The sequence below is a fragment of the Hemitrygon akajei genome, chromosome 2 (assembly GCF_048418815.1).
Source record: "Hemitrygon akajei chromosome 2, sHemAka1.3, whole genome shotgun sequence".
Lineage (NCBI taxonomy): Eukaryota > Metazoa > Chordata > Chondrichthyes > Myliobatiformes > Dasyatidae > Hemitrygon > Hemitrygon akajei.
Genome location: NC_133125.1, coordinates 207,507,031 through 207,534,020, shown reverse-complemented (window position 1 = coordinate 207,534,020; position 26,990 = coordinate 207,507,031). Strand labels below are relative to the sequence as shown.

The 26,990-nt window shown below is 47.6% G+C and overlaps 1 protein-coding gene across 1 annotated transcript; it reads right to left on the bottom strand.

The window, feature by feature from the left end:
* Positions 1-1,556: 1,556 nt before the first annotated feature.
* LOC140720278 (zinc-binding protein A33-like) lies at positions 1,557-13,808 on the bottom strand. The gene is made up of 6 exons (XM_073035148.1): positions 13,379-13,808; positions 13,205-13,300; positions 12,102-12,335; positions 11,069-11,091; positions 10,854-10,972; positions 1,557-2,173 (listed from the first exon to the last, which is right to left on the bottom strand). The coding sequence occupies exons 1-6, from the start codon at positions 13,787-13,789 to the stop codon at positions 1,641-1,643; spliced, it is 1,416 nt and encodes a 471-aa protein (XP_072891249.1). The 5' UTR covers positions 13,790-13,808; the 3' UTR covers positions 1,557-1,640.
* Between the last annotated feature and the right edge of the window lie 13,182 nt (positions 13,809-26,990).

Genomic DNA, 26,990 nt, shown 5'->3' with positions numbered 1-26,990 from the left:
ATCTCCATCTGCCCATCACCCACACTCCTCCCCACCCTCTCCATCTGCCCATCACCGACAAACTCCTCCCCACCCTCTCCATCTGCCCATCAGCTACACAGTCCTCCCCACCCTCTCCATCTGCCCATCACCCACACTCCTCCCCACCCTCTCCTTCTGCCCACCCCCCACACACTCCGCCCCACCCTCCCAAACTGCCCATCACCCTCACACTCCTCCCCACCCTCTCCATCTGCCCATCAGCTACACACTCCTCCCCACCTCTCCATCTGCCCATCAGCTACACAGTCCTCCCCACCCTCTCCATCTGCCCATCACCCACACTCCTCCCCACCCTCTCCTTCTGCCCACCCCCCACACACTCCTCCCCACCCTCCCAATCTGCCCATCACCCTCACACTCCTCCCCACCCTCTCCATCTGCCCATCATCTACACACTCCTCCCCACCTCTCCATCTGCCCTTCATCTACACACTCCTCCCCCACCCTCTCCATCTGCCCATCAGCAACACATTCCTCCCCACCCTCTCCATCTGCCCATCACCCACACTCCTCCCCACCCTCTCCATCTGCCCATCAACAACACATTCCTCCACACCCTCTCCATCTGCCCATCACCCACACTCCTCCCCACCCTCTCCATCTGCCCATCTCCCACACACTCCTCCCCACCCTCTCCATCTGCCCATCACCCACACTCCTCCCCACCCTCTCCATCTGCCCATCTCCCACACAGTCCTCCCCACCTCTCCATCTGCCCATCCCCCACACACACTCCTCCCCACCCTCTCCATCTGCCCTTCACCCACACAGTCCTCCCCACCCTCTCCATCTGCCCATCACCCACACTCCTCCCCACCCTCTCCATCTGCCCATCTCCCACACACTCCTCCCCACCCTCCCAATCTGCCCATCACCCACACACTCCTCCCCACCCTCTCCATCTGCCCATCACCCACACAGTCCTCCCCACCCTCTCCATCTGCCCATCACCCACACACTCCTCCCCACCCTCTCCATCTGCCCATCACCCACACAGTCCTCCCTACCCTCTCCATCTGCCCATCACCCACACAGTCCTCCCCACCTCTCCATCTGCCCATCCCCCACACACTCCTCCCCACCTCCCTCCCTTTACTCCGGGGTCACTTTCTCCTCCTGTCAGATTCCAAAATCTTCAGCCCTTTGTCACTGACACCTCTCACCTCCCAATTTCTGACACATTTCCACCCGTCCCTCATCTATCACCCTTCCCTCAGCTATTACCCCTCACCTGCCCATTTCCCTCCATAGATGTTGCCTGACACGGTGGGAGACCCAGGCGCTTTGTGTGTTACCACCACTACATGTCCCGTGTTACCAAGATTCACCCTGACCTCCCTCTCCCAGTCAGCACCACCACCACTTGCCCCAGTTACCCTGTCAGTCCCGGTGGACTTTAGCACCCGGGGGAGCCGGGGAGCTCAGGACCCGCCGCCCGCAGCTGCTGCTGAATCCGCAGTGTTTCTGTTCCGTTGACGGATGCGGTGAACGAGTTAAAATTAATGGATCGATAATTCTCACACCGTGTTTATTTCACTCTCCGCACATTTATATTTACACTGACTTACTCCTGACGCCGGTCCCGGGACCCGACCCGTTTACAGACCCGGAGCGGAACCGGAGCAGATTCTCAGCCACTGGTTTGTATCCCAAGGCCCGAAGAAAGGATAAAGTTTCTCTGTGAATTTATTCCCAGTGAAGGTGTGGAGATGGGACTTGGTCTCCGCGTTGTAAAATGAAACTGTCCCGGACTCGTAACTGAGATAAACTCCCACCCTCCCGGGGATGGGACCGGCAGGGAGACGGGACACAGGGGAGGTGTAAACCCGCATCTCGTCATCAACCCGCGCGATGATCCAGAATCCGGTCTCCGGACTCAGTGTGACCCGTCCCTTCCTCTCCACAGACTCTGCGGCGACTCCCAGACCCCAGCCCCGATTCCCCGTCACCTCCACCTCCCAGTAATGTCTCCCCGATGTGAATCCCTCCGATCCCAGCACACAAGGCCAGTATGTGAACCTCTTCCCGGTGTCAGGGAGATCCCTCCGGGTCCCGGTCCGTCTCACACTCTTCCGATCCTCAGACACCTCGAGCAGCGGATGCGCCGTTTCCACATCCAGGGTGACAGAGACTGGGGGGAGAAGCAGAGAATTAGAGAGTCCCCGGGATCGGGGGAGACTCGGGCAGCGCGGCCCCGGGGATCGGGGGGTGGGAGACTCGGGCAGCGCGGCCCCGGGGACCGAGGGGGAGACTCGGGCAGCGCGGCCCCGGGACCGTGGGGAGAGGCCGCTGGGCCTCAGGCGCAGTTGGATGGGCGACAGGACCCTTTCCCGGGGTTTTACCCAAACACAGCGGATGGACAACCGGCATCGTCCCGAGGTTTTTCCTCGACATGGAGAGCGGATTTTCCTCGATCAACAAACACAAAATTCTAGAGGATCTCAGCGGGTCAAGCAGCATGTGATAAGGGAGATGTACAGTCGATGTTTCAAGCCGAGACCTTTCCTCGATTGGAAAGAAAGACGGGAGATAGCAGTGGAACCGGGCATGAGAAAGACCCAGAATATTCAGCCTCTCCTTATAACCCAGACTCTCCATTCCCAGTAACATCCTTGTAAATCTGTTTTATACCCTCTCAGTTTAATGACATCCTTCCTGTAGAAAGATAACCTGAACTGTACAGGGTGATCAAAATCATAAAGACAAGAAAGTCTGCAGATGCTGGAAATCCAAAGCAACACACACAAAACCTTGGCCCAAATCATTGAGTGTTTATTCATATCCAGAGCTGCTGCCTGACCTGCTGAGTTCCTCCAGCAGTTTATGTGTGTTACTCTGCTCCAAATGTGGCCTTCCCAATGTCTTGTACACTCATAAGGTGACGTCCCAGCTCCTGTACTCAGTATTCTGACTGATGAAGGCATTCACCTCCTGGTCTCTCTGTTCCACAACACTCTCCAGGGCCCCCGATTGATGTGTAAATCCTGTCCTGGTTTACCTTCCAAAATGCAACACCCTCATCTCTCTGAATTTAAATCAATTTCCATCCAATGGCTCAGAGACCCAATTAATCAAGATCTCATTCTAATCTTGGATAAACCATGAGCAAGAGGGTTATGTAGTGGATAATACAATACTGTTGCATTCCAGAGTTCAGAGTTCAATTCCGACACCATCTGTAAGGAGTTTGTACTTTCTCCCCGGGACCTCGTGCATTTCCGCCGGGTGCTCCGGATTCATCCCTCAGATTGGGGAGAAGTGGACAGCGAGGAAGACCATCATTACTTGCAATGGGATCTGGAGCAGCTGGGAAAATGGGCTGAAAAGTGTCAGCTGGAATTTAATGCAGACAAGTGTGAGCTGTTGCTCTTCGGTAGGACCCCAGTGTCGGTCTTTCACAGTGAATGGTCGGGCATTGAGGACTCTGTTCTACAGCAGATCTGGGAACACAGGTCCCGAATACATCGAAAGTGATGTTACAGGTAGATGGATGTTATGTTGAAGTTGTATGAGACCTGGGGCCGGCTAATTTGGGATATTGTGTACAGTTTTGGTCACCTACCTACAGGAAGGATGTAAACAAGTTTGAAAGAATACAGAGAAAATTTCCAGGGATGTAACTGGGATTGGAGGACCTGAGTCATAAGGAAAGATTGAATAGTTTAGGACTTTATTCCTGTAACATAGAAGACTGAGGGGAGATTTGATAGAGGTATAAAAAATTATGAGGGGTATAGATAGGGTAAATGCAAGCAGGCTTTTTCCACAGAGGGTGTGTGGGATTACAACCAGAGGTCATGGGTTAAAGGTGAAAAATGAAAAGTTTAAGGGGAACATGAGGGGAAACTTCTTCATTTAGAGGGTTGTGAGAGTGTGGAACGAGCTGCCAGCCCAAGTGGTACAAGCAAGCTTGATTTAAACATTTAAGAGAAGTTTGGACGGTACATGGATGGTCGGAGTTGGAGGACCATGGTCTCGGTGCAGGTCGTACAGACCAGATGGGCAGAAGGGCCTGTGCTGCTAGTTTCTATCACTCTGTGACGCTGGTACAAAGACATAGCGGTTTGTAGGTTAAATGGTCATTGTACATTGCCCCGTGATTAGGCTGGTTTTAAATAGTTGGGGTGCTGGGTGGAGTGGGTCGTTGGTCTGGGACAGCCTGTTTCACACTGTCTCTAAATAAATAAATAACCTCTTCTCTGTCCATGAAACCACCAATTTTAGAGTCCTTCACAAACCTACTAAACACGTCACCTACATTCTCTCCAAATCGTTCATATGAATGATGAAAAACAGTGGACCCAGCACCGATCCCTGCAGAACAACCATTGATCACAGGACTCCACCCAGACAACTCTGTATCCTATTCCAGATCGTACTGTATCCCATGTGATCTAACTCTCTGCTACCTTGTCAAATCCCTCACTAAACTCCATGGAGATGATGTCTACTGCACTTTCATCAGCTGTAATTTATTTATTGAGATACAGCACGGAATAGGCTCTTCCGGCCCTTTGACCCCCACCACCCAGAAACCCCTGATTTAATCCGAGCCTGACCATGGAACAAGTCACAATGACCCCCACCACCCAGGAACCTCTGATTTAATCTGAGCCTGACCATGGGACAAGTTACAATGACACACCACCACCCAGCATCCCCTGATTTAATCCGAACCTGACAATGGGACAAGTTACAATGACCCCCACCACCCAGGAACCTCTGATTTAATCCAAGCCTGACCATGGGACAAGTTACAATGACCCCCCACCACCCAGCATCCCCTGATTTAATCCAAACCTGACCATGGGACAAGTTACAATGACCCCCACCACCCAGCAACCCCTGATTTAATCCGAGCCTGACCATGGAACAAGTTACAATGACCCCCATCACCCAGCAACCCCTGATTTAATCCGAGCCTGACCATGGAACAAGTCACAATTACCCCCACCACCCAGGAACCTCTGATTTAATCCCAGCCTGACCATGGGACAAGTTACAATGACCCCCCACCACCCAGCAACCCCTGATTTAATCCGAGCCTGACCATGGGACAAGTTACAATGACCCCCCACCACCCAGCAACCCCTGATCTAATCCGAGCCTGACCATGGGACAAGTTACAATGACCCCCACCACCCAGCAACCCCTGATTTAATCCGAGCCTGACCATGGGACAAGTTACAATGACCAATTAACCTGCCAACCAGTACAGGTTTGGACTGTGCAACTAGAGCACCTGGAAGAAACCCACGTGGTCATGGGAGAACGTGCAAACTCCTGACAGACAGTAACGGGACATGAACCCGGGTCGCTGACAACATAAGGACGTACCTGAATGAGAGAGAGGCTGAGACCCTGTCAGAGTCTGCTAAGTTAGCAGACGAGTCTGCTTTAACCCACAAGGTAAAGTTTTTCCCGAGCAAGAGCTACCAAAGGAGTAGCAGGGATAACAAAGATAACCCACCGGCTAAACCAGAGAGTAAACCGGGGACTAGTGATAAAAGTCAGGAGGAAGGGAAGCAGTCAAAAGCAAAATTTCCCAGTTTCAAGTGTTACTTTTGTGGGAAGCCTGGTCATGCGGCATCCAATTGTTTTGCTATGAAAAGGGAAAAAGGGACAGCGAGAGAAAACCCCAAATGCCTGCGTTCAGACGGTTGAAACACCGCTGAAGAAGGAGGGGTCTGACCGAGTTCAAGAGGGATTTGAGAGATTTATTTCAAATGGGTTTGTGTTTGTGAAGGAGGGATCAACTCCGGTTCCAGTGAGAGTCTGGAGTGATACTGGAGCTTTTCAGTCACTGATATTAAAGAGTGTTTTGGAGTTCGGTGCTGAGATGGAGATTTGAGAGTTGGGGGCAAAAGTTTAGGGGTAACACGAGGGGAAATTTCTTTACTCAGAGAGTGGTAGCTGTGTGGAATGAGCTTCCAGTAGAAGTGGTAGAGCCAGGTTCGGTATTGTCATTTAAACTAAAATTGGATAGGTATATGGACAGGAAAGGAATGGAGGGTTATGGGATGAGTGCGGGTCAGTGGGACGAGGTGAGAGTAAGTGTTCGGCACGGACTAGAAGGGCCGAGATGGCTGTAATTGTTATATGGTCATATGGTGGTGAATATTATCAAAGGTATTGGAAAGGGGACTGAAACCGTGCCTTTGCATAAGATAATTCTGAAATGCGACTTGGTATCTGGACCAGTCACAATAGGGGTGCGGTCTGAACTACCGATAGACAATGTTGATCTGTTACTCGGAAATGACCTTGCAGGTGGGCATGTTTACCCAGCAGTTCAGCTAGCCAGTGAGCCTGCTGCTGCTGAGGGCCCGCCCATAGATGCTGATGTGTATCCCCCCTGCGTAGTAACTAGAAGCATGTCGGAAAAGGGTGCTGATGCTAATATTGATTTATCTAGACTTTCCTACTGTCCCTAAACCAACAGGACTTAGAGGGTAGTAAGGCTGAGGAGAGTAAGGAGGATGAGAAAGACGTCTTTATTGAGGAGGGAATTTATAGAAGAACTAAATAAAGATCCTGAAATTGTGGCTTTAAAAGAGAGAGCTCTCTCTGAGGATGAAATTCAGAAAGAGTCAGTGGGATATTACCTTAAAGATGGGGTGTTGATGAGGAAGTGGAGATCAGCCACTGTGCCTGCAAGTGAGGATTGGGCTATTGTGCATCAGGTAGTGCTTCCAAAAGTTTACAGGGCTTAAGTTTTAAACCCGGCCCATAAGATGCCTTTAGGTGGACATTTCGGAGTAAAGAAAACAGTGCACAGGATTATGAGGGGATTTTATTGGCCTAACGTGAGGAAAGATATTGCAAATTACTGTAGAGGATGTCATACGTGCCAGGTGGTGGGAAAACCTAATCAGGCCATCCATAAGGCACCACTTCGGCCGATACCTGCGTTTGGTGAACCATTTTCCAGGGTCATAGTGGATTGTGTAGGTTTCTAATGCCCCCATAATCTCTAATGCTACATCTTTCAGAACCCTAGGGTGCAGTCCCAGTGGTCCAGGTGACTTATGTACCTTTAGGTCTTTCAGCTTTTTGAGCACCTTCTCTCTTGTAACAGTAACTGCACCCACTTCTCTCCCTTCACACACTACATCAGGCATACTGTTAATGTCTTCCATAGTGAAGACTGATGCAAAATAGTCATTTAGTTCATCCGCCATCTCCTTGTCCCCTGTTATTATTTTTCCTGCCTCATTTTCTGGCAGTCCCATATCCACTCTCATTTCTCTTTTATTTTTAACATACGTGAAAAAACTTTTACCATCCACTTTGATATTATTTGATAGCTTGCTTTCACATTTCATCTTTTCCTTTCCAATGATTGTTTTAGTTGCTCTGTTTAGGTTTTTAAAAACTTCCCAATCCACTATCATCCCACTAATTTTTGCTTTGTTGTATGTCCTTTCTTTTGCTTTTACAATAGTTTTGACATCCCTTGTCAGTCATGGTTATACTATTTTACAATTTGAGTATTTCTTCATTTTTGGAAGAAATGAAAACATACTCATGTCCTGCAGCTTCCTCATTTCCTCAGAAACACACACCATTGCTGCTCTGCTGACATCCCTGCCAGCAGCTCTTCCCAATTTACTTTGGCCAACTCCTGCCTCATACCACTGTCATTTCCCTTACTCCACTGAAATACTGCTACATCAGCCTTTACGTTAGTGATCACCAACCTTTTTAAGCCCAAGATCCCCTAACTCGGTCATAGTCAAAGGTGACATCGACACCCAGATTGATTAGTTACACACATGCGCACTGGGGCAGGAAAGACCGGAATTAAAACCCCGCAACCCGGAAGTAGAAATAATGTATAAACACCAGGGGTACACACCCTTTTTTGCACCGCGGACCGGTTTAATATTGACAATATTCTTGCCGACCGGCTGCCGGCGGGGGGATTAAACACGACCGGAATACAGCGATACTCGAAGCAGGTTCCTTATGTCCAGTCTATTGCACAATTTAGTTTTCGCGGCTCTCGGCACTTAGCTTTTGTCCCACTTGCTCACGTTTTCTCCGCTCAAAAAACTCAGCGGGTTTGTCTTTAAGTGCGGGGTGCTTGGACTCAAGGTACCGAAGCAGTTTTGAGGATTTCATTGCCTCATTAGACAGCCTCCAGGCTCAAACTGCAGCCTCCGCCTGCCCGCCCTCCGCCAGACACCCTGGCCAAATGTGGCTGGTTGTGGGTGGGGTGAGAGGACAAGGTCAGGGCCGGAGGTCCCCGTGCCAGTTCCAGTCCGGAGAAAGCGACAGAGCGGGGAGTGTGACAGGGCGCCCGCCCGCCCCCCTTGTAGGATCTATCGGCCGACAAAAGTTTGTTCCAGCAGATCGCAGCGAGGTAGCTGCTCTGATACTTACGGAACCCTGAGCCCGAATTAGATCGTCTGTGAATATTTTAGCACTGGGTTCCCCACGAACATTCGGTGTGGTGAACAGGTTTAGAGGCGGCGCCCACCTCTCCGCGCTCCAGGCCAGTACCAACGGCACTTCTCGCCGGCCACGTGAGGCGAACCAGTGATTCCTGGCGCGAGGGTATCACTGCGTTTAGGCGACTGATGACCTCGCATGGGTTCAAGTTGAACAGTGGGCAAGACAGGGAGTGAGGAAAGGTGCAGCTGACTCATATCGTTTCCTCGCGGCCCGGTGGTTGGGGACCACTGAATTACACTGTGTAAACACAAAGTACACTGCAGATGCTGTGGTCACATCAACACGTACAAACAAGCTGGATGAACTCAGCAGTCAGCAGGTTGACTGCTCATTTCAACGGACGCTGCCCGACCTGCTGAGTTCATCCAGTGTGTTTGTACGTGTTGAATTACACTGTGTAATGCGGGGGAGCTACACACACATGCACTGGACAGAAAGAACGGAACAAAACCCCGCAACCCGGAATCAATCTTTCAACAGTATTTGTGTATTTATTTTTGAATTTTTTTCGGGATCTACTGGGAAAGTCTCAAAGATCAACCGCTACTTTACTTTCTCTCTATCAAATTTCAAGTTAAACTCAATCATACTGTGATCACTGGTTCCTCAGGGTTTTTTACCTTCAGCTCCCTAATCGCCTCTGGTTCATTACGTAACAGCCAATCCAGTATAGCTGATCCCCTAGTAGGCTCAATGATAAACTGCTTTAAATGCCATCTCTTAGGGATTCAACAGTCTCACTCTTGAGATCCATTATCAACCCGATTTTCCCAATCAACCTGCAAGTTAAAATCTCCCATGACTACCAGAACATTGCCCTTTTGACACAGCCTTTCTATCTCCTGTTGTAATCTGTGGTCCACCGCCCAGCTCTGTTGGAGGCCTGTGTATAACTGCCATCAAGGTCTTTTTCACCTTGCTGTTTCTGAACTCAACCCACAAGGATTCAATATCTTCCGATCCTATGTCACATCCTTCTACTGATTTGATGTCATTCTTTACCAGTAGAGCCACACCACCCCCTCTGCCTACCTTCCTATCACTCCGATATAATGTGTAACCTTGCACATTCAGATCCCAACTACAACCATCCTTCAGCCACAATTCAGTGATGGCCACAACATCATACCTGGCCATTTGTAATCGTGCAACAAGATCATCCACTTTATTTCTTACACTACGTGCATTTAGATACAACAGCTTGAGTACCGTATTTACTGTCCTTTCTGATTCTGCATCCCTAAAGTTTTGATACTCAGCCTGTTGGCTGCAACTGAGTTCCATCACCTGCCTGTCCTTCCTGACAGTCTGACTGCAGGCTATCATTACCATTTTTACCATCCATCCTATCCTGAGTCCCTTCACTCCAGTTCCCACCCCCCTACAAAATTAGTTTAAACCCTCCCCAATAGCTCTAACAAACCTGCCCGCAAGAATATTGGTCCCCCTTGGGTTCAGGTGCAACCCATCACTTCTGATCAGGTCATACCTCCCCCAGGGGGATCCCAATGATCCAAGAACCTGAAGCCTGCCCCCCCTGCACCAGCTTCTCAGCCACACATTTACCTGCCAGATCATCGTGTTTCTACCCTCACTGGCACCTGGCACAGGCAGCAATCCAGAAATTACTACCCAGGAGGTCCTAATCTCTGGATTAGAGAGAGGCAAGAGTGGATATCGGACTGCTGGAAAACAATGCTGGAGAGGTAGTAATGGGGGACAACGAAAGGGTGGATGAACTGAAGACATATTTTGCATCAGTCTTCACTGTGGAAGACACTAGCAGTATGGTGGAAGTTCCAAGTGTCAGGCGACGTGCCGGGCGTGAAGTTAGCATTACTAGAGAACAGGTTCTTGGGAAACGGAAAGATCTTTAGGTAGCTGTCACCTGGACTAGACAGCGTACATGCCAGAGTTCAGAAAGAGGTGGCTGAAGAGATCATGGAGGCATTTGTAACGATCCTTCAAGAATCACTAGATTCTTCAATGGTTCTGGAAGACTGGAAATTTCAAAATGTCACTCCACTGTTCAAGAAGATAGAGACAATAAAGGAAACTCTAGGCCAGTTAGTCTGACCTCAGTGGCTGGGAAGATGGTGAAGTTGATTATTAAGGAGGAGTTGTCAGGGAACTTGGAGGCACATGATAAAATAGGCCATGGTTTCCTCAAGGGAAAATCTTGCCTGACAGATCAGTTGGAATTCTTTGAAGAAATAACAAGCCAGGTAAACAAAGGAGAACCAGTTGATGTCGTGTACTTGGAATTTCAGAAGGTCATTGACAAGCCATATTTGGCATCTAATTATGACTTAGTAGTGTCTCATAAACAAGCACAAATGAATCTTATGTCTTACCGTGTTTAATGCCACCAATCACTTCTTCCGATGCTATGTCGAGCAAATAGGGGTGATCGAATTTTTCAACCAATAGGGCACCATCTGTCACTGACAATGTGTGGGCATCATCACTAATCCTGTAAATATTATACAGATGGTTATAAACTGAGCATTCGGGATATTTGAACTATTTTACAAATCCATACTGAGTTTCAGTGAAGACCATGTCCTACCTCCTCTTCCGATGAGATTCCTCCTGAAATAAATCAAACACAGATCTCAATTGACTGAGACTTACTGTCGGCATCTGAGCCAAGTTATTAAAACCTGCTGAAAATTCCCACTGAACTCATTCCCACTAACATGAACGGAGAAAGAGGGACATTGAACTGTGCGAGAAAGTACAAGGAATATTTATGAGAATTATACGATAACAGAGAGAAGGAACTTACAGGAGAGACTGGACAGGTTTTAAGATTCTGAATGTATCTGATCGAAAATATTTCTGCTTGTGTGGAGACAATAAGTCAAAGATAAAACATCAGTAGGTCGTTAATAAATCCCACAAGAAATGTAGTGAAGAGAATGTGGAACTCACTGCTACAGGAGTGGCTGAAGTGGAACAGCAGAGATTGATTGTAATGGGGAAGCTGGATAAACACATGAGGGACCATGGATTTGGGGACACTTACTGGGAGTGGTGAGTAGGTGGGAGGAGGCTTGTGCACCAGGGAAACTGATAGGAGAGAATGGACTGAAAGTCCTGTCTCTGATGAAAATGGGATATAATCTGATGAAGAATATTTCTGAAAAACAAAGGACAGTGCAAAATTCTCCAAAACAATGAACCTGATACAAACCAGATATAGATGGTAAATCCGATGTGTAGGTCACATTCTGGAGTTCAACCTCAGTTCCCACTGATCAACAGAGAGACCCTCACACCCACTGCACCAGACACACTCACAGTCTGTGACTGCAATGGGATGTTACTCTGAGTCTCAGGGGATATTATACGTGGGAATCACAGAAGTGATCACTGGCTCAGCGCTACGATCAGAGTAAACATTCCCGAGAAGGATGCAGACTGTCCAGCGATGTACAGATGTTGTGAGAGGCCGGTTTGGAGACAACAACTCTGAACAGTCAAAACATCCGTCTGGTTTCAATCAGTTTACAACTCCAGTATCTGTAAATCCCACACTGAGTTAAAATACATCATTTTGTGACTATGTACTTTTACAGGACCAAACTGAAATCTCTCACCATGAGGAATATGATATTGTCTTGTTGATCCATCTGTTCCTGTAACTTTGAGATTTCCTTGTAGATGGCATTTAAATTCTCTTGAATCTCGCGAAGATTTTTCTCCATTGGATTTAGAATCCTCTCCTCTTCTTCCCTGAGATCTCGGAGTGCGCGCTGCTCTTTCTCAGTGATAATCCGTCGCAGTTCAGCAAACTGGGATGTGATGTGGGACTGAACGCTTTGTGACTGTTCCTGTCGAATGAAAGGAGAGGCTGGTTTATTATTTGGCCCTGACGTATTTCCTTATGATATGGAAGGGTCCGTCCAGCCCATTATCATCCAAGAGGACCACAACCTTGCCGTTGGGTTTGGAGGCTTGTGTGCCTCAATGACCCAAAGAACTCTGTTGGCTGGAATGTGGGCTTTATGCTTTGACCCTTGGTAGGGTCACCCATGCCAAACAGGTCAAAGGGTAGAGGCCAGAGTAAGAGTGGTCCACTGGTCCTCCAGGTTCATGGGTTCAGCTCAGGGCTAACAATACTGACTGGTAAAACAAAACTCTTACGGAAACAATGAAGAGTCTTTCTACATCTGAGTGCCATGTTATTCCTGAGTCTCCACTCAGGACCTGCATGACTGACAGTAGTGAAAACCGAGAAGCAGCTACTGACATGTTGAATGAAGACATGAACACTGCCGGAGATGGAGGACCTTCATTGCTGTCCCAAACTCCAGTGGCATAACAGGCAGCAAGTGAGTGGTTCCCAGATATTCAATCACATTTCCCTCAAACCCAGTCTTCCTCACTGACCCACCTGATTCACATACAATACCCCTTCACGGGGTTAATTACAGTTGCCATTTTACCGTTCAATCCTGAACAATCAAAACATCCATCTGGTTTAAATCAGTTTACAACTACAGTATCTGTAAATACCACATTGAGTTGATTGTCGGCTAAAAGAAGGTACTGGTTACAGAGAGAACGTGCAAACTCCACGGAGACAGCACCAGAGGTTAGGATCGAGCCCAGGGCACTGGAGCTGCGATACTCTGCTATTCTGCATTAAAGGGAACAAAACTACACTACAACATTGTAAATTCTGCTCAGGAAGCCTCACCCGAACTCCAGAAATCTTCTCTTTCTGTTGCTGCTCCATTTCCTGAAAGTCTGATTTCATTTTTGCGAGAGAGTCCAAGGAAGATTTAACCCGATCCTGGGAATTAAGGAGTTAATGGATTAGACAAAACAAAAAGACAACATAAACAGACGATCGAAAGCGGATTAGTTTTACCTGGTAAATTTTAACGGCTTCTTTAATCGGCATGAAGTTGTGAGACTTGTGTTCCAGTGCATCTCTACAGATCAGACAGATCAGTTTCCTGTCCGTCTCACAAAACAGCTTCAGTTCTTCCTCATGTTCCTGGCAGTGAAGTTTACTTTCTTTCTCTTTGGGATTCAGGTTTAGTTTTCGAGCTTTCTCAGACAGATTTGCTAAAACCCGATTGACCTTGAGGGTGCGGTCCGCAAACTCCTCTCTACATTCCGGGCAGGAGTTTCTCTCCTCCCTTTCCCAACACCGTGTGATGCAGGAGCGGCAGAAGTAGTGACCACACTCCAGTGACACCGGATCGGTGAAGAAATCCAGGCAGATGGGACAAATTACCTCCTCGATTAAACTCTCGACCTGTCCTTTCGAAGCCATGTTAACTCCCAGTACTTCCTGGTTCAGGATCCTTTCACTTTCGGGGAGCTGCAGAACGCCTGCAGTACCGGGGATGTCCACCAGGGGCGCTGCAGTCTCGGGAATGAACAACGTTGCTCCAAGTGTTCTCTGGGCAGGAATCGCGGCAATTTCCACGTCAGGTTGGGATCAGAAACACATTAAAGAGGTCTGAATATAAATGAACCCGGAGCGCGGAGCCTGGATCAGTGTAAAGTACAACAGAAAGGGACAATTCCTGTAAAGCGAGACAGACAGTTGGCCTATGTCCCTGCCTGCTCCAGCCCCACTGAACTTGTCCTCATACATTGACTTCATTCTAAACCCTTCAGGTCAATCCCTCCCAACCCACATCCGCGACACTTCTCATGCCCTCAATCTCCTCAGCAATTTTCAATTCCCAGGCACTGACCGCCTCATCTTCACCATGGATGTCCAGTTATAACTTCTATCCCCCATCAAGATGGCCTTACAGCTCTCTGTTTCTTTCTCAATAAAAGAACAAACCAGTTCCCCTCCAGCTGGAAGGGCTGGTGCTCACCCTCACCAATTTTCCTTCCACTCCTCCCACCTTCTCCAGACTCGAGGGCTATCCACGGGTATCTGCATGAGCCCCAGTAATGCCTGTCGAAGAACAGCCCATGTTCCAGGCCTTCCCCAGTAACGCTCCCCAAATCTTCTTCAGAAACATTAATGACTGCATTGGTGCTGCTTCATGCACCCATGCTGAGTTTATCAATTTCATCAACTTTGCCACTAACTTCCACCCTGCACTTGAATTCACTTGGTCCATTTCAAACACTTCCCTCCCCTTTGCCCTTCTCTCTGCCTCCATCTCTGGAAAAAAACTGTCAACCGACATATTTTATAAACCTACTGATTCCCACAGGTACCTTGACTATACCTCTTCCCACCCAGTTTCCTGTAACTTTTCTAAACTCCTTCATTTCCACTGTATCTGTTCCCAGAATGCAGTTTCCCCTTCCAGAACATCAGGTATGTCCTCCTCTGTAAAGAACAGGGTTTCCTTTCCTCCGCTACTGATGTTGCCCTTACCTGCATCTCCTTCATTTCCCGAACATCTGTGCTCACCTCATCTTCCCTCTGCCTCAACAGTGATAGAGTTCCTCTTGTCCTAACCTACCAGCATGTAAGTGTCCGCATCCATCACATCATCCTCCATAAACCTCCACCATCTCAGAATCAGAATCAGGTTTATTCTCACCGGCATGTGTCATGTGTCATGTACTGTATTTTGTTAACTTAGCAGCAACAGTTCAATGCAATACATAATATAGAAGTACAATATCTATCTATATATGTAAATCAATTACAGTATATGCATATTGAATAGATTAATAACTGTGCAAAAACAGAAATAATATGTATTAACAACGTGCGGTAGTGTTAATGGGTTCAATATGTCCATTTAGGAATCGGATGCAGATGGTAAGAAGCTGTTCCTGAATTGCAGAGTGTGTGCCTTCAGGCTTCTGTACCTCCTCCCTGATGGTAACAGTGAGAAAAGGGCATGTCCTAGGTGCTGGGGGTCCTCAATAAAGGACGCTGACTCAGAGACACCGCTCCTTGAAGACGTCTTGGATACTTTGAAGGCTGGTACCCAAGATGGAGCCGACTAAATTTATGACCCTCTGCAGCTTTTTTCGGTCCTGTGCAGTAGCACCCCCCCCCCACCCCCCCCCCATACCAGACAGTGATGCAGCCTGTCAGAATGCTCTCCACGGTACATCTATAGATGTTTTTGAGTATTTTTGTTGACATGAAGTATAATCTCTGTCTTGCCTTCTTTATAACTGCATCAATATGTTGAGACCAGGTTAGGTCATCAGAGATCTTGACACCCAGGAACTTCAAACTGCTCACTCTCTCCACATCTGATCCCTATATGAGGATTGGTATGTGTTCTTTCATCTTACCCTTCCTGAAATTCACAATCAGCTCTTCCGTCTTACTGACGTTGAGTGCCAGGTTGTTGCTGCGACACCACTCCACTAGTTTGTTTATCTCACTCCTGTACGCCCTCTCGTCACCACCTGAGATTCTCCCAACAATAGTTGTATCATCAGCAGGTATATAGATGGTATTTGAGCTGTGCCTAGCCACACAATCATGGAATCTGTCCACCAAACACATCTTTACCTCCTCCCTTCTCTACTCTCTGCAGGGATCACTCCCTCCATGACTCCATTGTCTGGTCACCCTCCCCACTAATCTCACTCCTAACACTTAACCCTGCAAGCAGCCTGTCACTCTATATAGCAAACCTATAATAGTATCAGCAGCAACAGAACACACCTGGAGTCTGGTTTTGCTCTTAACAAAACACTATTTTATTAGTAACTACGTCAAATAGTAACTTCAACCAGGTAAATCAAGAGTTAATTGTGTTAAGCACATATAGATGTAAATAAAAGTTCCCAAACTTGTTCAAGCTCAGGTGGCAAGAATTACAGTCTCACGATGGTATGTAAGAAATTTTCAGTTCAGGTACACGGGATTGAAGCGAGAGAGAGATGCTTGTAATCTGAATAAACAGCTGTCGTCGATCCTCCTCGATGTCCTCCAAATCTTCCAAGTCAGCCGAACGTGACCAATTTAAGAGCGCTGTCTTCAAGTGATAACCTATCAACCCAGGCAGACAGACAGACAGACAGACAGATAGACAGACGTACTTTATTGATCCCGAGGGAAATTGGATTTCGTTACAGTCACACCAACCAAGAATAGTGTAGAAATGTAGCAATATAAAAAACCATAAATAATTAAATAATAATAAGTAAATTATGCCAAGTGGAAATAAGTCCACTTATTAATAAGGCAAGGGTTAGACACACTGGTAGATTCCACTGGGTCGACCTTACACGCACTAATAGTCACGGATCGATTCCTCAGCCCCCACCCTTTGTGGGTACTTTAAAGTTCAGTGGCAATTTCTGCCCCGAACCTTCGTGCGTCTGCGTGTCCAGTGAAACGCTCGTTTAAATATCATTGTGCTGAACACCAGCTGTCCATCATGTAGTCTCTCTCTCTCTCTCTCTCCTGGTCTGCCGCTCCCACTGCAGCCTCCTCTACACTGGTGAGACCTGTTGTAAACTGGGGTTCTGCTTCATCAAGCACCTCTGCTCCATCTGCCAAAGATGGAACATTTTACTTCCAATTCTCATTCCCATTCCGACCTGACAGTCCACGGCCTTCTCTTGTGCCACGACGGAGCTACCCTCAGGCCGAAGGAAAAACACCGTGTAGTATGTTTGGGTCGCCTCCAAACAGATGGCATGAATATTGATTTCTCCTTCCCGAAAAAAAATTCCCTCCCTCTCCTTTCTCCTTCTATCCCCCACTCTGGCCCCTTACCTTCACCTTCCTGACTATCATCTCCCCGTGCGTCCCCTCCTCCTTCCATTTCCCCTATGGGCCATTCTGCTCTCGTATCAGATTCCTTCTTCTCCAACCCTTTACCTTTCCAACCTACCTGGCTTCACCTATCCCTTTCCAGCTATCCTCCCTCCCGTCCCCCACCTTTCTATTCTGGGGACTTCCCACTTCCTTTTCCAGTTGTGAAGAAGGATCTCGGCCCGAAATCCCATTTCCATAGATGCTGTCTGACCGGTTCCCCCAGCATAGAACATAGAAAATCCACAGCACATTATAGGCCCTTCCGCCCACAGTGATGAGCCAGCCATGAATCCTGCTCCAGAAGCTGCTGAGAATTTCCCAACCACAGAGCCCTCTATTTCCCTAAGCTCCATGTACATATCTAAGAGTCTCTAAAAAGCCTTTATTGTACCCGGCTCTACAACCTTCACTTTGAATTCAATGCACCCACCACTCTTTGTGTGAAAAATTCACCTCTGACATCCCCTTGTACCTCCTTCCAAGCACCTTAAAACTATGCCCCCTCATGTTAGCCATTTCAGCCCTGGGAAAAAGCCACTGGCCATCCACACGATCAATGCCTCACATCATCTTATACACCTCTATCACGTCTCCTCTCATCCTCCGTCACTTCAAGGACAAGTTTACTCAACTTGTCTCATAAGGTTCTTAAAGAAGCAGCTGAAGTGATTGTGGAGACATTAGTGCTGATCGTTCAGTTTTCACTGGGGGTTTTGGGGGACTGGAAAATGCAAATGCCACTCCATTTTTTAAAATGGAGGGAGGCAAAAGACAGGAAATTAGAGGCGACTTCTTCTGACTTCACTGGTTGGCGAGAGTCTGTTATTAAGGATGAGGTTTCAGAGTAATTGAAGGACATGATAGGTGAAATCAGCAAGGTTTCCCTGTGGAGAAATCTTGCCTGACCAATCTGTTGCATTCTTTGAGGAAATAACAGGAAGGATAGACAAAGGAGAGTTAGTAGATGTTGTTTACTGGGATGTTCAAAAGACATTTGACAAGGAGCCACACATGAGGCTGCGAAACAAGATGAGAGTCCATGGAATTACAGGAAAGATACTAGCACAGATAGAAGATTGATTCTCGGGAGGCAAAGACGGGGAATAAAGAGGTCCTTTACTGGTCAGGTGCTGGTGGCTAGTGGTGTCCGCAGGGGTTGGTGTTGGGACTGATTTTCATTTGATCAGTCAGTGATACGGGTGGCAGAATTGCTGGTTTTGTGGATAATACAAAGATAGCTGGAGGGGTAGGGAGTGTTGAGGAAGCAGGGAGTCTGCAGTAGGCCTTAGATTGCGGAATGGCAAAGAATTGGCAGCTGGAATATAGTGTAGGGAAGTACATGGTCGAGCACGTTGGTAGAGGGAATAAAGGTATCGACTATTAAACGTGCAGCAAATTCAGAAATCAGAGGAGCAGAGAGACTTGGGAATCCTGGTGCAGTTTTATCCGAAGCTTAACATGCAGGCTGAGTCAGTGGTCAGGAAGGCAAATGCAATGTTAGCATTAATTTTGAGGGGACAAGAATGTAAAAGATGGAATGCTGAGCCTCGATAAGGCGTTGGTCAGACTCCATTTGGAGTATTGAGAGCAGTTTTGGCTCCTCATATCAGAAAGGATGTGGTGACATTGGAGAGGGTCCAGAGGTAGTTCAGAAAAATGACCCTGGTAAAGAACGGGGTAGTGAGAAGAAGCATTTGATGGTTCTGTGCCTGCAGTTGCAGGAGTTTAGATAAATAAGGAGTTATCTCATTTTGACCAATCAAATATTGGATGCCTACAGAGAGTGGAGTTGGAGAGGATGTCTCCAACAGTGGGAGACTCTAGGACCAAGGCGCACAGACCCAGAATACAAATACATCCCTTTTTAACATTGGTAACGGGGAATTTCTTTAGCCAGAAGATCGAGAAACTGGAATTCATTGTCACAGAGAGATGTGTGGGCCAAGTCATTGAGTACATTTAAAGTTGAGGTTACACGAGTGAATCTGCAGATGCTGGAAATAAATAAAAACACAAAATGCTGGCAAAACTCAGCAGGCCAGACAGCATCTATGGGAGGAGGTAGTGACGACGTTCCGGGCCGAAACCCTTCATCAGGAGTGGGTCATCCCTGGATTGTCCTTCCTGCCCTCCTCAATTTCTGTCCTTCAGCCACCCTCCAGTCGTCCGGCCCCTCACCTGTGGCTAAGTACGAAGTACATTTCTCTGCCAAGGCCCCTGCAATTTTGACCTGATCCTGATGTCTTTGCATGCCCCTGATCAGGCTCTGGGCAGTTATCCACCTTAATTGGCTTTAAGATCGTCAGCAACTACTCTCTTGTAATGTGAGATTTTTCCAAGATGTTAATGTTCATTTTCCTTCATTCTGTGGATTCCATGATGTTTTCCCTGAGAAACAGAGATGGGAAATATTGATTTCAGACCACTCCCCTCCCGAGCTGTTCCACCTGTTGATAACCACATCAGTGCTTCAGGAAATCTATTCTCTCACTAATGACTCTTTAAGTCTCAATGTGCCTGTCATTTGAATGTCATTCAAATTATCTGACAGAGCTATCACGTGTTTTCCTCCTCCTATCCTGTTGATTTCTCTCTTCACTGTGCTCCTCCCTCTGTCTGATACTCCTCGGGTCACAGAGCTGTGACCGGGGGTTTCTCACAGGGAGTTGAATCCACTCTTGTTAACTCTTTGTGGTCAGAGCCTTCACAATGTGTTTTCCCAGTTCCCTCAGTAACCTGGTCCCACTGTGTCTGTGTAAACTAACCCCACCTCTCTACATACATTCTATATCCCGCACACCCCGCCTCCCTTTTCCTGCCTCCTCACAGGCAGCCACAAAATAAAGAAACCCAATAGAACCCAAAAGAAAGACCATCAAACACCCAATGCGCAGAAAAATACTCGGTATCCAAAGACAAAAAGAAGCCGATAGAGGAACACAGCAGGTCGGGTAGCATCTCTACAGGAAAAGTGATAGTCGATGTTTAAGGCTGAGATTCTGCATCAAAGCCCTGTCTCTGCTGCCTCTTGTGTCTCCACAACTCTCCAAATGTGACCTCACCAAAGCTTCAAGCAAGAGAAAATCAGATCTTCGTCAGGACTGGAGAAAAAAAGATGAGAAGTCAGAGTGAGAAGGTGAGGGGAGGGAAAGAAGAAATACAAGTTTGTAGGTGACCGGTGAAACCGGGAGAGGGGGAGTGGTAAAGTAAAGAGCTGGGAAAGAGATTGGTGAAATCGATAAAGGGCTGGAGATGGGAGACTCTGATAGAGGACAAGAGGCCATGGAAGAAAGGGAAGGTGGAGAAGCACCAGAGGGAGGTGATGGGCAGGAAAGGAGACAAGGTGAGAGAGCAAAATGGGAATGGGGAATGGTGAGGGTGTGGCCATTACCGGAAGTTCGAGAAATTGATGTTCATGCCATCAGGTTGGAGGCTACCCAGAGGGAATAATGTTTTGACAAGATATGTGTAGATAGTTCAACTAGAGAAGGGAGTGCAGATGACCGCCTCCCGGTAAGTGAGGCTGGGACCAAGTGGTTAATGTGTCACTTTGCCCCAGTGAGCATCTTTCTATTTGTTTTGAAATAGTTTTGGGAAAATTGGACCAGTGCTGAGCCTGCATCTACCTGGAAAGCAGAGAAGATGTCTCAGGCTCTCTCTCTCGCTTTCTCTGCCTCTGACAGAGAGAGAGAGTGAGACACACACACACACGCGCGCGAGCTCAGACATTTACCTTTACCCACAGGCTCGTCTTCATTTACACTTACACCCAGTTTCATCTGAACCTCCCTCAACTTTGATCCCTCTTGTCTTCTCCCTTGGGATTTCCCCTGCCCCTTACCTTCTGTGCACCCTTCCTCAGACCTCATGCCTCCAACACTTCCCCACCCCTCCCTTTGCTGAACCCTATTTGCTACCTGCCTGTGACCCCTGCATTGCAGAGATCCAGCAGGATATTGAAAACTTTAACAAAGTTCTGTGAATGTGTAGTGGAGAGTATATTGACTGGCTGCATCACAGCCTGGTATGGAAACACCAATGCCCTTGAATGGAGAGACGAACAAAGAGTAGTGGATCCAGCCCATTCCATCGTGAGTGAAGCCCTCCACTCATTGAGCCCATCCACATGAAACACGGTCACAGGAAATCAGCTTTCATCATCAGGGACCCCCCAACACCGTGGGCATGCACTTCTCTCACTGCTGCCATGAGGACGAAGGTACATGAACCTCAGGGTGAGCACCACCAGGTTGAAGAGCAGTTACTACCCCTCAGCCACCAGGCTCCTGAACAAAAGGGGGTAACCATAGTGCCCCATCACTGAATCGCTCCCATTATCTAAGGACTCCCTTGGAAGTAGGATTCATCTCATGTTCTTGATATTTATTATTGTCCTGCATGGTGGCGCAATAATATCAGTGCCAGACTCCGGAGGGAAGGTTCCCGAGTTCAAATCCAAGTCGGGTCGAGCGTCGAGCTAGCAACTCGGCCTCATAAAATCAAGAATAGCTAGTTACAGAAACACCGCCATGATGGTGCCCCGATAACTCCACTGCCAACTTACAGGCTATTCTTCTTCTTCTGTTTAGTATTATTTATTCTGGCTTTTTGTATTTGCGGTTTGTTGTCGTTTGCACACTGGATAAACGGCCAGGTTCGTGCAGTGTCTCATTGATTCTGTTATCATTCTGTTGATTTATTGAGTATGCCCGCAAGAAAATGAACAACAGGGTTGTATATGGTGAGGTATATGTACTTTGATATTAAGTCTGCTTTGCACTTTGAACTGCCAGTCACCTCCCTCTGGTCCCCTCCTCCTTCCCTTTCTACTATAGTCCTCTATCCACTCCAGTCCTTCTTCAGCCCTTTAACTCCTCCAACTATCACCCCCAGCTTCATAATTCACTCCCTCCCCTCTCCCGCACACACACCCACCTCTCTTCTCGCTTTGCCTCACCTATCATCTGCAGCTTGTACTCCCCCCCCACCCCCACCTTGGCTTCTCCCTCCTTTCCAGTCGATGGAGTCTCGCCCCGAAACATTGACTTGTTATTCCCCTCCACTGGTATTGGCTGATCTGCAATCGTCCAGTTGCACTTACATCCGCTGTGATGAAATGCTCTGAGAGGTTGAACTACCTCAACTCCTGCCCGAGCAGCGGCTACTGTCCAGTTTGCCCACTGTCGTAACAGATCCACAGCAGACGCCATTTCTTTGGCTCTTCACTCGGCCATGGAACATCTGGAGAGTGAAGATGCAGACATCAGGATTCTCTTCACTCAACATTAACAACCTCCCAAAACTAATCAATAAGCTCCAAGATCTAGGCCTCGATACCTCCTTGTGCAACTGGACCCTCGATTCCCTCACTCTCAGACCTCAGTCAGTTGTGATTGACAACAACATCTCCTCCACAAGCACAGCGACTCGAGGCTTTGTGCCGATCTCACTGCTCTGCCCGCTTCAGGACTCTAAGGGTAAACACGGCTCCAACGTCGTATTGGAGTTTGCTGACTATTGTTGGCGGAATCCAAGGTGGCACCACTCCACTAGTTGGCCTATCTCACTCCTGTGGTTCCTCTCATCACCACCTGCAATTCTACCAACAATGGTTGTATTCTTAGCAAATTTATGGATGATATTTGGGCTATGCCTAGCCACACGGTCCTGTGTATATAGAGAGTAGAGCAGTGGGCTAAGCACACACCCCTGAGGTGTGCCAGTGTTGATTGTCAGTGTAGAGGATATGTTGTCACCAATCCACACAGATTGTGGTCTTCTGGATAAGAAGTAGAGGATCCAACTGCAGAGGGAGGTACAGAGGCCCAGGTTCTGCAACTTCTCAATCAGGAGTCATGTAGAGAGCCATTGAGATGTGTCTGCCATTGACTGGTTTTGGCAATAGGCAAATTGCAATCGGTCCGGGTCCTTACTGAGGTAGGCATTCAGTCTAGTCATGACCAACCTCTCAAAGCATTTCATCACTGTCGATGTGAGTGCTACCAGGCAATAGTCATTAAGGCAGCCTATATTATTCTTCTTTGGCACTGCTATAATTGTTGCCCTTTTGAAGCAAGTGGGAACTTCTGCCCGTAGCAGTGAGAGGTTGAAAATGTCCTTGAATACTCCCGCTAGTTGGTTGGCACAGGTTTTCAAAGCCTTACCAGGTACTCCATTGGGACCTTCTGCCTTGCGAGGGTTCACTCTCTTTAAAGACAGCCTAACACCGGCCTCTGAGTCAGAGATCACAGGGTCATCAGGGATCTTCACAGCTGTAGTTGTGTTCTTCTTTTTAAAGCGGGCATAGAAGGCTTTGAGTTCATCTGGTAGTGAAGCATCGCTGCCATTCATGCTATTGGGTTTCACTTTGTAGGATGTAATGTCTTGCAGACCCTGTATCCACGCTTCCAATGTCACCTCCAATCTCGTTCGAAATTGTCTCTTCACCCTTGAAATAGCCTTCCACAAATCATACCTGGTTTTCTGATACAGGCCCGGGTTGCTAGACTTGAACGCCTCAAATGTGGCCTTCAGCGGACTATGTACCTCCTGGTTCATCCACGACTTTTGGTCTGGGAATGTACAGCAAGTCTTTGTGGCCACACACTCATCCACACAGGTTTTAATGAAATCGGTAACAACAGCAGCATACTCATCCAGGTTCGAAGATGGATCCCTGAATGCAGTCCAGTCCACCGATTCAAAGCAGTCCTGTAGGCGCTCCTGTGCTTCCCTTGTCCAAACCTTCTTGGTCCTCACTACTGGTGCTGCAGTCTTCAGTCTCTGCCTGTACTCGGGGAGTAGAAGTACAGACAGGTGATCAGACTTCCCGAAGTGAGGGCGTGGAATATCACAGTGGGCATTCTTGATGGTGGTGTAACAGTGGTCCAGTGTGTTGTTTCCTCTGGTATTGCGAGTGATCTGTTGATGGTAGTTGCTTAGTGATTTTTTTCAGACTGACCTGGTTAAATTCTCCCAAAACGATGGTGAAGGAGTTAGGGTGTGTTGTTTCATGCATGTTGATCCCATTGCTCAGATCCTCCAAAGCCTGCTTGACCTTGGCCTGAGGTGGAATGTAAACTGCTACCAAAATGACCCCAGAGAACTCCCGTGGTAGGTAAAAAGGACGGCATTTTACTGCTAGATATTCCAGGTCTGGTGAGCAGAATTGGGACAGCACTAAAATATTTGTGCACAAGAGGAGCTGATAGTGAAGCCTACTCCTCCACCTCTGCTTTTGAGAGACTCTATAGATCTATCCTGACGGTGTATAGTCGATCTGAATCGCTGCATCCAGTACGGAAGGGTTCCTTGAAACCAGGATTCCATGAAACAAAGGAGCACCCTAGCTCTGAAATCATCGATTTTATTCACCAGAGACTGTACGTTCGCCGGCAAGATAGTCGGTGTAGACAGTTTAAAACCCCGTTTGCTTAAATGCACTTGTAACCCCGCTCTACACCCGCGCTTCCTCCGCGGTGTCCTACATGGGCACTTCCGACCACAATCGGTGTTGTTCCCGACTCTTTATTCCTCACCATAGATGTTGCCTGACATTGTTATGTGTGCATAACAAGTTTTTTAACAGGCTTTTTTGGCGCATGGCAACAGAGGCTGATATCTCATTGGCTGCTGGGTGTCATGTCGTCACCAAACTAAGTCCAAGGATCTGGTATAACTCTGTGACAAGTGCGCTGAGTCATGTGACATACAGCAGCTCCTGACAAACCGTGTTTGTCAAACCAGAACTGGAGCTGGAGCTGGATGAACTTCAGATCATTCCGGAGGCAGAGGCAGTAATAGATCGGAATTTCAGGGAGATAGTCACCCCTAACAGTCAGGGGGTAGGTAGCTGGGTGACTGTCAGCAGAAGGAAGGGGAATAGATAGAATGAGCAGAGCATCCCTGTGGCCGTTCCCATCAACAATAATTTGGGTACTGGTGGTGGGGACGACCTACCAGGGACAACTTCCATGGTCAACTTGCAGTGGTTGCGTCTCTGGCACCGAGACTGGACCCTCAGCACAGAAGGGACGAAAGGAAAAGAGGAGAGCAGTAGTGATAGGGGATTCGATAGTTAGGGTGACAGATAGGAGGTTCTGTGGAAGAGATCGAGAATCCCGGATGGTCTGTTGCCTCCCTGGTGCCAGGGTCCGCGATATCTCGGATCGAGTTCTCAGTATTCTCAAGAGGGAGGGTGAGCAGCCGGATGTCGTGGTCCATGTAGGGACCAGTGACGTGGGTAGGAAGAGTGAGGAGGTCCTGAAAGGTGAGTTTAGGGAGCTAGGTGCCAAGTTAAAGGACAGGTCCTCCAGGATAGCAATCTCAGGATTGCTACCAGTACTACGTGCAGGTGGGTTTAGAAATAGTAAGATAGTGCAGATCAACATGTGGCTGAAGACATGGTGCAGGAGGGAGGGCTTCAGATTTATAGATAATTGGGCAGTTTTCCAGGGAAGGTGGGACCTGTTCCGGCGGGACGGTTTACATCTGAATTGGAGGAGGACAAATATTCTTGCGGGTAGGTTTGCTAGAGAGGCTCCAGTGGATTTAAACTAGATACAGGGGGGAGGTGAACCAGAGTGTAAGGACAGATGTATGGGAGAAGGAAGAAAAAGAAGACAGTAAAGTTGTTTGCACTGTTACTGATAAACAGAGAGTAAGAGGTGGAGAATTTCTCAAGTGCATTTATTTTAATGCTAGGAGCATTGTAAGAAAAGTGGATGAGCTTAGAACATGGATTGATACCTGGAAATATGATGTTGTAGATATTAGTGAAACATGGTTGCAGGAGGGGTGTGATTGGCAACTAAATATTCCTGGATTTCATTGCTTCAGGTGTGATAGAATTGGAGGGACAAGAGGGGGGGGGGGTGTTGTGTTGCTTGTCAAAGAAAATATTACAGCTGTGGGTTGGCAGGATAGATTAGAGGGCTCGTCTAGGGAGATTATTTGGATGGAATTGAGGAATGGGAAAGGTGTAGTAACACTTATAGGGGTGTATTATAGACCACCCAATGGGGAGCGAGAATTGGAGGAGCAAATTTGTAAGGAGATAGCAGATATTTGCAGTAAGCACAGGGTTGTGATTGTGGGAGATTTTAATGTTCCGCACATAGACTGGGAAGCCCATTCTGTAAAAGGGCTGGATGGTTTGGAGTTTGTAAAATGTGTGCAGGATAGTTTTTTGCAGCAATACATAGAGGTACCGACTAGAGACAGGGCAGTGTTGGATCTCCTGTTAGGGAATGAGATAGGTCAGGTGACGGAGGTATGTGTTGGGGAGCACTACGCGTCCAGTGATCACAATGCCATTAGTTTCAATATAATTATGGAGAAGGATAGGACTGGACCCAGGGTTGAGATTTTTGATTGGAGAAAGGCTAACTCTGAGGAGATGTGAAAGGATTTAGAAGGAGTGGATTGGGACAATTTGTTTTATGGGAAGGATGTAATAGAGAAGTGGCAGTCATTTAAAGGTGAAATTTTGAGGGTACAGAATCTTTATGTTCCTGTAAGGTTGAAAAGAAAGGTTAAAAGTTTGAGAGAGCCATGGTTTTCAAGGGATATTAGAAACTTGGTTTGGAAAAAGAGAGAGATCTACAATAAATATTGGCAGCTTGGAGTAAATGAGGTGCTCGAGGAATATAAAGAATATAAAAAGAATCTTAAGAAAGAAATTAGAAAAGCTAAAAGAAGATGCGAGGTTGCTTTGGCAAGTAAGGTGAAAATAAATCCAAAGGGTTTCTACAGTTATATTAATAGC